Raw genomic sequence first — 13,205 nt, 5'->3', positions numbered from 1 at the left:
GAAAAGAGAGGTACAATGCCCTGTTGGTTGGTGCATGGGTAACAAGAACAGAAGATTAATTTCTCCAAGAAACATAGAGTCTTCTGATAATCCTTTTATGACACTGGTCTCCATCCTGCCATCCTGAACTCCTTCAGGCACTCAGAGCTCTAAGTGTTTCTGTCAAACACCATTCACCACCATGGAGTCCTTTGGCAGAACATCACCAAGCCCCAGAGGGAACAGCAAGAATGTGCAATACTTGGAGTTTTACATCACCTACATGTGGCAGAGCAGCTGTGGCTGCCCCTAATCCCTGGAAGTGTTCAAGGCCAGGTTGGACAGGGCTTGGAGTCACCTGGTCTAGTGGAAGGTGTTCCTGCCCATGGCAGGGGATGGAATCAGATAAGCTGTAAGTTCCCTTCCAACTCAAACCTTTCTGGCATTCTAAGAACACCTGGGAACAAATTTGGAAGCTAAACATCCACCAAGTTCTACAGCTGCTCTCTTCTCAGAATTTCTTCAAGGAATTTCATTCTGCTGAATGTCAGAACTAAAAATTGAGATACATACCCAACACAGGCTGCATTGGGCCATGACAGGTTCCCTCCATCCCTGTCAGGTCCTTCTCCAATAAATCAGGTCCTGCAGCCAGCACAGTAAGAACATGAACTGCACACAGTAACTGGTTCATCACCACAGTTTGCCCCAGTCTCTGGAGACTCTGCTGGTTGTGAACTGGAGCTGAGCTTGATGGGCTCTTCTGGAGGAAAGCTCTTCCTAGGCCCTCTCCAAATCCTCTCACCTCTTTCTAGCTTAGAAATGACTCTGAACTACTAGACTGGAACCAACAGTGGCAGTTTTCTTGGAAGCCAGGACAGACTTTTGGCTCTTCCAAATCCAGGTAACACAGGTCAGGAGAGCCAGGCACAGGTTGGGCTCCCTGTGCACAAGGAGGTGTGTTCACCACATGGAAAGCTATGTGGCTACTCAGACTTAACATGTTTGAAATTTCTCTTCTTAAGAAGAGTACAGTATCCCTATTCCAAACACTGGAGTGATTTAAAATGCCTTTGTCACACATAGATCTATTTCTCAGGCATACACACACATATATATGTTTATATATACGTGTATGTATATTAAAAACTCACATGCACTGTGAAAAAAGGAAGATAAAAATAAAAGTCAGCAAAAGTCTCAAGTACAGATACTGTTCTCCTGGAAACAACTGGAAAAGTACAGCATCCCAGCAATGCATTCCTCCTGACTGGAGAGTTGCCATTAGCAAATAACTATCTGTAAGCTGGAGGAGGGAGGAGAAGCAAGTGCAAGTTCTGCAGGCAACAATGCTGACAGCAGTTCCCAAAATACAATTCCTTAAGTTAGAAAATGAACTATGCCCCCAGCAGCAAGTCAATCATTGGCAGCTACATGGAAACAGTCAGAAACTTTCCTGCTCTCTTATCCAAGCAACAGGTTTTGGTTCTTCGCTGAATTTATCCCTGTGCTGACACGTTCTGCCCATCAGCCTTCTGCAACTGGAAATAGTCATTAGAGAAACTGCCAGAAGCTGGATGTGCTCTGAGAGACCCTTCCAGGCAGGAAAGAAGGACAACACATCAGACTGTGAGTGCTGGTGCTGGGAATGAGGGGGGAGACAGCCTGACAATGCTGAGTTATTTAATAAGCTGAAGACAGAAGGATAACAAGATCATAGTCCTAAAGCCTTTCACAGCTGGCTCGAAAAGGCTTGGCTGAGAATTCCCCATTTTCAGGCTCTTGCTGCTGGGAGCTGTTGTGTTTCAATCTGGACAATGAATTCTTTCTCAGCTCCTGCAAGTTTCGGTGTCTGAAACTTTGGTTGCAGGTTGATTAGCAGGTTCTCTAGCAGCAGATTAACTTCTTTATTTCCCACAGCACTGCTTTGCTCAACATGTTCAGGTGCTGATCCAAGAGACTAAGAGATTGTGATCTTTGCCACTTGTTATTCAGAACAACCAGCTCCCTTTATTCCTGCAGAACTCTTCTTTCCATGGGACATTTACAAGGGGGTGAGGTTAAATGTACGACAGCTGAGGCTACAAGAACATTTCCCATCAGGAAGTTCTGAACAATTCTGGTCCTTTCCCATGCCCCATCCCTGGAAGTGTTCCAGGCCAGGCTGGATGGGGCTTGAAGCCACCTGGTCTAGTGGAAGGCATCCTTATGATGAGATGAGCTGTAAGATCCTGACCAACCTCCCAACCCAAACCAAAGCATTCCACGGTTCCATGTTCAGTTCTGTGTGTGCCCCTCAGACAGCAGAGCTGCTCCTTCTGTGCTGTGCCCCCAGAGCAGCTCCTTGTGCTTCCCTGGCAGCCTGGATGGCTCCAATACGAGGTGAGGAGTGCTCAGGTTGCAGATCCAGCTGGGAACACAGCCCTGCAATCCCTCTGCCAGAGGAATAAAATACAGCATTGGGACTCCTGAGAGCTCACCAAGTTTGGGGCTGGGGGAGTCAGCACATACATGAGAAGTTTTAATGATCTATGTAATCCCTTCACATTAATTAATGTCACTCAGCATTATGGTGAAGAGTGAAAAGGCAACAAACATCACAGTGATCACATTCCCTAAACTGGCTGCAGTAACTGTTGCTGTGAACTCAGACCTTTAAACTTCTGCCAGAAGAGGAGAACACTTATTTTTTTAAAAACCAAAAACAATCCAGGAATTCTTTCTGTAAGAGAAAAGCAAAAAGTGCTGCAACCCCAGGGCAGAGACAGCCAACACCACCTGAACTGGCAGCATGACCCTGTCACTGAATGTGTCAGCTGTGACCATCACAAGCACAAAGCTTACCAGGATGAAATATTTTGGAATTGTTTGTGTTCAGCACACGACTCCAGTGCTGTCAATACACAGCACTGAGTGGGTTATCACTGTGATAGGGAACAAGGTGCACTGTCTGCAGTTCTCAGGAGCTGCATCCTTGCATTAAAAATCTGCTGCAGGAATTGGAACAGGATGGAACTTCCTGACACTGACAGAGGAAACCAATGTCCTGCCTCTGCCAGCATCCCTCTCGTTTGCAACTGAACCAACACAATTTGACATTTTCAACAACTTTAAGCAGACCTGTTAGAGCTTTCCCAAAAGCTAGTTCACAGTCTGAAACAGGAAATTTTCCAGGGCAGAAAATCCCTGAGAAAACAAAAAAACTTTACTGGGCAAAACTCTGAGTGTTTGGTAAATTGTCTTCTGCAACTAAAAAATAAAGTAAAATCAAAACTTGATGGTGATCAAATTCAGCTGCTGAACCAAATAAGCCCGAGGAGCAGTGTTTGCCTGCCAGTGCATCCCAGCAGCCTTCCACTGCCACCTTGTGGGAGCAGGAGATGCTTGAGCAGCTCCGAGGAACAGGATCACAGATCAGTCCCAGCTGAATTATGCAAAATATCACTGAATATTAATAATGTATCAAAGATTTCCATTTCCTACTGAGCTCACACTGCAATTTCTTAGCCAGTGGCTTTGGCTCAATTTTCAGTGTCTACTGTTCTCGGCTACAGAAAATTAAGCCTGCACAGAAACTTTTCAAATAGAAATGCCAAGGAGGTTACTTGGCTTCTTTGGCTCCTCCAACTGTCACATCCCCAGGTCAATACCGTGGAGCACAGAATTTAAATCAGACTAGTTGATTTAGTGCTGAATTAGCTCTCAGCTGTAGTGACACACAGGATCTCTACAAATATTTCAGGTACATCCTTGGCTTTAATAGCCATTTTGGGCACAGAGAAGTAGCTGAATTTGTCAAAGTTAGTAAAGCCCAGCCCCACAACATCCAGGCAGTGGCACTGGAATGGCACTGGAGCCAGGAGGTGCCATTATTGCTGTTAGACCCAGGGTGAAGCAGGTGCAGCAGGGCAGGGGTTCCCATTAGTAAGCCAAGAGGAACTGCACACACACTGGGCATGGACAGGGCTGGGGAAAAGGCAGTTTTACCTGCTGCTTGCTCCACGCTGCCAAGCTGCAGTTCTTTTACAATGCTTAGCTCAAGTGGTCCCTGCTTCCTTTCCTTGACCATTCCTGAAGGATCCTGCATGGATTCCTGCTTTTGTTAGCAGGCCAACCTACAGCCTGGGCTCCCCCGCTGAAAGCAAATGCCAAAATATCCACCCCCCTTCCCCTGAGGCCTGGGTGGATAAAGCCCTGCTGGCTGAGCATGCAGCACACACCTGCTCACCACCCCTACAGGAAACAGCACTGACCCCAGCCCACACCTCGACCTTACTCAAAATAAAAATGCTGCCTGAATTCTGATCCAGCAGGAGCAACCTCGCCTCTCCCCAACATGGACAATCCCAGGCCAGCAGAATTCCTGCCCTCCCACGTCATCTGCACCAGCGGCCTTTGAAAAAAGGGACAACTTTATCTGAAGGTGATTAAGTGCAGAGGCAGAGGCAGTGGCAGGGAAATGCTGTCACAGCAGGTGCCAGATGATGGTTCAGCTCTTCACAGCAGAGAGAAACCTCTTAACTTCTTGTTGTCCACTGTGTAGTGTGGACAGGAATACCCTGTATTCCTTCCCTTGCCTTGTAGCAGCTCCTTGCATGAGCATCCCACTGCTCTGCTTCCCCAGGGACCTTTCCCAGGAGATTAAGACCACTCAGCTTTACATCAGTCAGTGATAAGGATTATACAGTCAAATGCTATTAAAAATATGGCAGCAGTGAACTACTGCTCACAGTCCTTTCTGCCAGCTCCTCTCAAGTGAAATTTAAATACTCCTTGAATGCAAATCTCCAAGTTTAATGTTCACAGAGATCAGGGTCCTTTATTCCATTTGTCAGGTCATAAGGGTTAAGGGACATATCAGGTGACACATCCATGATCTTCCTAGAGGAGAAACACTCAGAATGCCCAGAGGACAAGAACCACGAGGTAAAAGGACTTGCCAAAAATTGTTCATCTAGCAGTACTGGTGAAGGAGGACTCAGTTATTAATATATTAATAATATATGCCACTATAATTAGCAGCTGGATCCTTAGAATGAAAAATTCCCCTTGGGAATGAAGCAGGAAACAGAAGTGTTTGTCAAACACACCTGGAATGTCAGTGAATTTCCTTCAGCTGAAAAGTATTTCTAGGGGAGACTTTAGAGGGCAAGAAGGCATGGGCTGAACAGAGCCACCAGCCCTAAAGCTGCCCAGAAAAGTCCACCTCACTCCTACTCTGGATTTGTCATGGAATCATGGAGTGGTTTGGTTTGGAAGGGACCTTAAAGCTTATCTAGTTCCACCCCCTGCCATGGGTAGGGGCAGCTTCCACTCAACCAGGTTGTTCCAAGCCCTGTTCAGCCCGGCCTTGGACACTTCCAGGGATTGGGCAGTTATGTGAGAAACTGGTCAGAAAAAATTAAGAAGTAAGGAGAGAGATGAGTTTCCTGTCTCTAAGAGCATGTCTGATGGCAAGTGCTGGAACCACCCTGCTGGAACCTTCCTGAGGAACAGGAAGAACACACACAACAGCAGAATTCAGTTGTATAAACACAATGGTGGGGGGGGGGGGGGGGGTAAAAAAAATCCTAATTCTTGGCAAACCAGGAGAGATTTCAAATTCAAGAGTCCTTTCAAACAGGCCACATAACTGAGAGCACAGCCTTGCCTTTCAGAAGTTCTCAAGCAAAGTGTGTCTCACCCCATGTGCCAGCTGTGGGCTGCATGGTCACATTTCCAGCTGTTCTGGGAAGTAAAAGTTCCATAAGAAGAGTATGAAAAGCTTCAGCCAGATCTCCCAGACTTTCTTTCCTGCACAGATATCTCATGGCTCAAGTGACATTCCAGTCACTTGAGTGGAATTCCAGCATGGCAGGATCTCCTGCAGCCCCTTTCTAAGCCCAGGGGACAGAGCTCTGAGCAGCCCAGGCCTGTGACACCAGGAATACTCTGCTGGGGGCTGCAGTGCAGGACCAGAGCCCTGCACTGAACCTGCACAGACAGGATGCAGAGAACTTGGGTAAGAAGCTTCTGGTGGCACTAGAGGCCGCTGTCACCCTGGATGAAGGTGGATAATCCAGCACTGGGCTCCAACCAACAGGAACCCCCATTCCACACCACCTACAGGTACACAGCAGAAATGAGAAGTGATTAGTTCTGTCCTAGGAAGAGCTGGGTCTGTGTGGGGTACTGTAGGCACAACATCCACACAGCTGAAATCCACCCTCAGCAGAGCCAGGGCTGTTTGAGTTCAGTGGACAAACACACTGACAATGGGAGACAATTTGCTTTTGGCAGGAGATCATCCAAATGGCCAGACCACACTAATCATCATCAGCTCCAAAATTCCCAGAAAAAACCCAAAAGAAACTGCCTGGCACAAGCAGTGGCTGTGGGAGATGGCACATTTCCAGCTCACAGCATTAGCACACTGCAGTGCTGCAGAGGAGCACCGGGAGGCTGGGATGTGCAGCAGGACACACAGAACACATGTGGCAGTGTCAGGAGGCTGGGATGTGCAGCAGGACACACAGAAGGCTGGGATGTGCAGCAGGACTCACAGAACACACATGGCAGTGTCAGGAGGCTGGGATGTGCAGCAGGACACACAGAACACACGTGGCAGTGTCAGGAGGCTGGGATGTGCAGAGGACACACAGAAGGCTGGGATGTGCAGCAGGACTCACAGAACACACATGGCAGTGTCAGGAGGCTGGGATGTGCAGCAGGACACACAGAAGGCTGGGATGTGCAGAGGACACACAGAAGGCTGGGATGTGCAGCAGGACACACAGAAGGCTGGGATGTGCAGCAGGACACACAGAACACACATGGCAGTGTCAGGAGGCTGGGATGTGCAGAGGACACACAGAAGGCTGGGATGTGCAGCAGGACACACAGAACACACATGGCAGTGTCAGGAGGCTGGGATGTGCAGCAGGACACACAGAACACACGTGGCAGTGTCAGGAGGCTGGGATGTGCAGCAGGACACACAGAAGGCTGGGATGTGCAGCAGGACTCACAGAAGGCTGGGATGTGCAGCAGGACACACAGAACACATGTGGCAGCAGCCAGGCCCCAGCCCTGACCGGGCACAGCTGGCACCATGTGGCATTGCATGCCCCAAGCAGATCTCTGCTCCACTGCCCCTCTGCTGTTGATCCTTCCTCCCCCTGTAATTTACACTATTTTCCAGCATTTACTGGAGCCTGACCAATTCAGCAGGAAAACAAGGAGCAGGTGAATCACCATGGGTCAAACTGTGGTGGGGCAGGGTAAGGCTTATTGGCCACCACAGGATGCAAACCAGCACTCCAGAGCACTATGCCAGTCATTCATTCCCAGCCCTAAGAAACCTCTTCTGCTTTAACCTTTTGGCTTCACACAGATAATTTTAAGGCCACAAGTTCGGAGATATCCCTGTGATCTAAAATTAGATGATCAGGCTGTTTATGTTTTTGTTGCTAAGAGCAAGCTGGTGCTTTGGAAACACCAAAGCAGCCCAAGCACTCCTGCAACAGCTGCCATTGGGAACTGAAATCCATACAGCACTGCCCTGACAACTGTTTGCCATTTGCCTTTTTTTTTACTGGAATTTGTCTCCTTCCCTAATAAGCTTTTCCTGTTTAGGTGACTTCTCCTGTCTCCCTGGGTCCATGTGTCCTAGTTCCAATGTGCAGGTAGCTCCCAGTCACTTTATCCCACTGTGAGGACATACATTCATCAGTAAGGTTTCCTCCCCCATGAGCACAATGGATAATTTCTGGGCTTTTTTCCTCTCAGTAGTTTCAAAGCATCAATTAAAGGTGGGAGGAATTTTCTGGTGTTTTCTCTTTACATTACCATAATTCACAGGAGATGGTTCTCTAATAAAAGTGCAGGAGACAAAGAGATCTTCTGTATTATTTATAGAAACAGATTTGGCAGTAAATGCCAATGCAGTAATATTAATGGATGCTTTTCTGGACATCTACAAGTAACTATCCCAGTCCAGTTCTTTATTTGCAGACAATGCCAGAAGTCTGGGGGGACCTTGAGCAGCCCACTTCTGCAGGGAAAAACCTGCTTCTGCAACTTGATTCTGGGCTTGCTAAAATGGAGAGACCATTGTGAAAGGTCTTTAGTGAGAACTGAGAGCACAATACTCACTCTGTCCTCTTGCACAACCTCACTGGGCACTGGCAGTGTCTTTTGGCAGCTCATCTCGATTCAATTGCAAATGACCCCAAGCCAAGTGACCTCCAGCTACACAACAGGAGCACACAGAGGCACTTCCAGGGCTAACCCAAATGTTTTCACACCAAAGATACCCTGCACTGGCTAGAGCAAACTGTCCATGCTCACAAAGCTGATGAACGTGGCTCCTCATGAGTGTTTTAATACCTTCCAAGTGTTCCCTGTGCAAGCTCTGGGAAAAAAAAATCCCAAGCAGCATTACAAGTTTGAGTATTTTCCAACAGCACAGCCCATCTTGCTTGGATGTGCAGCAGCTCAGCCCCAGCACCTTTAGCCCTGTAAGCTGATAATTCCCATTATTGCTTTTGCCATCATTCAGCCTCAGGCCATTTAAGATGTGTCAGAGCACTATCTGCACTCAGGAAGGGTTGTATTTCAATAAATCACTATGACAGTTTGGAAGAATCCAAGCACTGGGTACTCTGCATGAACTCAGTGCTGGTTAGAAACACTCAGTTCATCACTGCATTTTGTTTATTACTATTTGCTTTCACTGATGCCATTAGAAGAGACAGGTTTTGGAAAAGTTAACCTGTTTGCAAGAAGAATATATGGATCATTTCATACTCTGTAATTAATGCATAGGGTAGAGCTCCTTTGAAAAGAGCTCTGTCTCCCCAGGTTTGTATTTCCCCAGTCTGAAAATAGCACCATGTGATAAGAAAGAGACACCACCAGCTGGAGTCAGAGTCATTCCCACTGCTGCTACTGCTGGAACAGCCTCAGCTGCACATGGCAGTCTCCTACCTCTGGCCTTTCCAGTGAACCAAAGCCACACCTGCTGCTGGAGTCCATCTCCTACTGTGTCACACACCTACACGCCCCAGGAATGTGCGTTTTCTCCCAGTAACTGTAAAGGGAATCTGGGGGACCTGTGTAGCACAGACATCTCCATCAGGGCATAAGTAAACACAGCTGAGCTGAATCAGAGGGACAGACTTTATCTGAATGTATCTCAGTGCAATGTTCTTTTTAGGATGGAATTCATTTTACAGAAGCCACTGTGAGTGGACACACTCTGCTGTGTGTCCCTGCAAACACACTGGGATGGGCTGAGATTAGGAGCTGAGATTAGTACTGAAGAAAAAGGCTGAGATGCCTGAGAGACAGGTAGAAAATTATGAAACTAAATTTAACCTACAAGCCAGTGATGATTCAGTTCAAAACCTGCGACAGAGCAGGGACAGCAGCCTGGGAACTGCATGGAACACCTAAAAACCAGTTCTTACACCCCCACCATCACCACCATGTGAGAGCTGCCCACGTGGAGGGCCAGCAGAGCCCAGTCCTCACTGACCTTCTGCGCTCCCTGGCCTCCTCAGCCGAGAGGTCCTTCCCCGGGGCGGAGGCAGCCCCGGCATTCCCAGTGCCGTTGGCAGCGCCGAGCACAGCATGGTTTGTGATTACACCTAGAGGGGTGCTGCCACAGCTGCCCTCTGTGTTTTTCTCTACAGCAGAATCACTTTGTTGCCTGAAAGGGGCTCTGAAATAAAGAAGACATATGGAAAGCAAAGCAAGTGAACTCCAGTGCTGACCAAGTCCAACCTCCTCGACAGTGCATGGACGGTTCATCCTCCTCGCTTTACACTCATATGTTTGTAGAGAACAGCCATAGTAAAATGAATTTTACAGAATTTGGAGAAGAATGAGCAGGAGGAATTATTAGCCTTCACATCCCTGTTAGTAGCAAAAATGATCAGACAATGTACCTGGTGAAAAAGCAGAAGGAAGGAACTCCAAGAGCTTGTACACTGAGCACCCGAGGGCAGCCTGAGCACGCGCTGTGTCACAGGGACAGAGGGCACAAGGGACACACTGAGGGCTGTCACCTGCCTGCCAGCCACACCCACCACTGGGACTGTCCAACACCACCATCCTGGGATTGCTTATCATTGTGGAATTGCTTATCAGCACGTCCCATGTGGAAGCACACCTCCAATCCCTAATCCACTCCAGAACTTCCAACCCAAACGCTGACTTTTGGAGCGTTGTCTCTGGGAGCCATTACCTGGTGCTGTGGAGGGCTGGAGCAGGAGTGTTCACACCGAGAGAGGTGGGGCAGCAAGAGACAGGTTGCCACGGGGTGCCCGGGGAGGTAGATGAGCCAATGGCAGTGGGTGAGGTAGCTAGAGATGGACTGGCTGAAATGTAGGGACTGCTCAGGTCACTACTTCTACCAAAGGAAGCACTGTAAAACATCACAAAACCACGTTCTTCAGAGCACAGTAAATACTCAACAGCACATCCCACAGCTGGGCTGGCAGCTGGGAAGGGAGCAGGTACCACAGGGCAGCAAAACATGTGCAAGGAGATCAGAGAGCAGAGGAGCTGTTGCTGGTTGCCCACACAGGCCAGTGCCAGCAGAGCCCTGCTTAGCTAAGCCCAGCTCAGTTCCAGCAAGAGAATAATGGCGTGGGGGTGAGCTGGGGAGGATCAGGGAAGGAAAAAAACCTGCTGCAGTGAAAGCAGGGCATATGGAGCACCCTGTGCCCTGGGGAAAGGTAGGGGCAAGGATGAGGATGCTTAAAGCAGGAAATGAGAGAGTGACAAAAGCTGGGCTGGCTGCATGACCCCTGAGGATGTCCAGGACTTCCAGTTTTAAGAACTTATTTCCAGTGGCTTAAAGTTTTGGCAAAGATGATCAGTTCAGACTTTAACTCTCTTTAAGACATGTTTGGCACAAACTGTATTTCTGGAAAATAGTTAGCACAGCTGTCCAAAAATATTCAAGAATGAGTAAGGGAAATAATATTTTGCCAGTTTAAAGCAAGCCCTGAAAACCAATCTTACTGAAAAGCTGTATTTTTGTTCATATTTTGGAGAAGATGGAGGAGGAAAGAAAAAGGGCTCTTGTACAAGGATTTTTTCACTTTTTCAAAGAAAATCCAGCCTAGAGGGAGAGAAAATCCACCCTAATGGGACAGAAAATCCATTCTAGTAGGAAAAGCTGCATATCTCTGAAAACAGACTTGATGAAGTCTGGCAGAATCTCCTTCTCACACATGTCGAAGCCCTGCACACACGCTGCTCACTGCCTGCACAGAGCAGTCCAGTGGCTCCTAGGGCCCTGCCACACCTTTCCCAGCATCTGGCATGCCAGGTTGCTACTGGTCAGACTGGACTGTCTGAAGGATCAAAGGCTAGCAGGGCTGGCTCTCACCTTCTGCTCCTAATGGCTCCCAAGGCAGGGCACATGGACCAAAGTAGTTGCACAGGAATAAAAGCTGACCTAGAGGAAAGAAGCAGGCCAGGACAGAGCTGCAGGTTTTAGGGAAAGCCAGGGAATGAAACTGGAAGTCAACTGTAGAGTAAGAATCCAGAGAGCAGCCCAAGGCTGAAACAGCACTGGGAAGGGGCAGGAGCACAGCCAAGGACAGGAGGCCAGAGAAAGGATCCAGTCCTGTTCACCCAGGCACCCAATTTACAAGCCAGTTTTACATGCCAAGGCCCCCAGCAAGCCCAGCATGAGCAGCTGGTCCCTGGGGAGCCAAAGGGGACAAGAGAGCATCCTGGAAGGCCTCCACAGGGAGGAACCTCCCATTTGGGCTCCCCAGATGATGGCTGCCTGCCATATCCAGGTCACACAGGAACAAGCAAGTCATTGTCACCAGGTAGCAACCTCTGCCAGACTCTAAACAGAGCTTTCTCTGGAATGCTCCATGCCTGGAGCATGCAGGAGCAGGAAGTCCTGTTGGAAGCAAGTCCCTCCCTTCCTGGCTCTCTGCTCCAGAGGGAAAAGCCAAGGCCTGGAGATGGGCTGGGAGGAGGGTGGGAGTGGGAAGAGGAGCCCTGCTGGGGTGGGAGTGTGGAGCAAGGGCAGTGGAGCTGCATAAATGAGTGTTGTGAGGAGAGGAGGGCAGAGGAGCCTGTGTCTGGGGAGGGTAGGAGAGGATCAGCAGGGGAAAAGGTGATGGCAGCCCTGGGGGAACAGAGTTGATGTGGCACCATCCTAGGAGAGCCCAAGGCAGAGAGGCTGGGGCACAAGGGTGGTTGCAAGAGAGAGAAGGAACTTGGTCAGGAAGGGAGGATGCAGGAGGGTTATCAAAAAAGCCCTGCCAAGGGTTGTTTTTCAGAAGGGAAAGGCAATGGGTGAGGATGGAAGCAGCACCAGGTGCCTGGGAGAGCAGTGATGTGGGGGATAAGAGGAAAGGAGGAGGAGGAATGGAAGAAGAGGGCACAGGGATGGCATTGTGCCAGCTCCAACACACATGGGCAGAGAAATGTGGTGCTGGGGCAGCAGGAACAGCCTCCTCCTCCAAAGGGAGCCAAGGCACTGCCAGCTCTGTGGGAATCCACCTCCCAGCCTGTCCCCTGCATGGGTGGCACTGCACAGTGTGAGGAGCACTCCAAGGCATTACTCCATTGTTCACATTCAATCTGAACTGGACCAGAAAATTGCAATATAAAGGTTAGCCAGGGAATCCTGTTAATTAACAGCTGTATCCATAGGAGTCTGTGAAAGGGAGGACTATGAAATTATGCTGAATAATTCAACGTCAGAAATAAAAAAAGGCACTGACACACTGCTCCTCATTCTCTAACATTATCACAACAGAACCAGCAGGGAATGAGCAATGAAATGTAAAGCAACATTTCAAAACAATAAAAAAAACCAAAAAAACTACTTCTGACTTTAAGAAATACTTTAAAGGCATTAAAAACTTTTACTTCAGAACCTTCACACTCCTAAAAAGCTTCCACATGTGGTAATAAAAAAGGTTTGCACAAAGCACATAACTATTCTTTAAACACACTGCCATGGGGTGTTGCAGAGATCAAACTGGGATTTGGGTATGGAAGTTGGCTGCAGTGGTGGCTATTAAGAACAATGGTTAAATATAACCCCTGGCTCCTCGATTCCTGATTGCTGGAAGCAAGGAGAGCATGGGAGGTAGCAAACTGCTCTGAAGTTATCCTGGCTCTTGCAACTTCTCCTTCAAAACCAGATACTGTCAGCAACAGTCTGGGCTGCAGGGACTGCTGTCCTGGCTCACTGCAATGGCTTT

The 13,205-nt window shown here is 48.5% G+C and overlaps 1 protein-coding gene across 25 annotated transcripts in view; it reads right to left on the bottom strand.

The window, feature by feature from the left end:
- Nucleotides 1-13,205, bottom strand: part of PPP1R12B (protein phosphatase 1 regulatory subunit 12B) — a 135,392-nt gene that overhangs the window by 58,817 nt on the left and 63,370 nt on the right. For 24 of the 25 annotated variants that reach the window (XR_011682798.1, XR_011682801.1, XR_011682800.1 and 21 more), the window contains exon 13: nt 9,497-9,682. The exons of the other annotated variant lie outside the window; for it this stretch is intronic. Coding sequence is in view for 1 of the 24 variants with exons in the window: in XM_071449873.1 (XP_071305974.1) it covers nt 9,497-9,682 (186 nt within the window). In the remaining 23 variants the exon portion in view is untranslated. The remainder of the gene's footprint in view (nt 1-9,496; nt 9,683-13,205) is intronic. 25 annotated transcript variants of the gene reach the window in all.

This window comes from Agelaius tricolor, unplaced genomic scaffold (assembly GCF_023055355.1).
Source record: "Agelaius tricolor isolate 1412-34295 unplaced genomic scaffold, bAgeTri1.0.p SCAF_30, whole genome shotgun sequence".
Classification (NCBI taxonomy): Eukaryota; Metazoa; Chordata; class Aves; order Passeriformes; family Icteridae; genus Agelaius; species Agelaius tricolor.
This window is presented reverse-complemented; position numbering and strand designations above follow the sequence as displayed.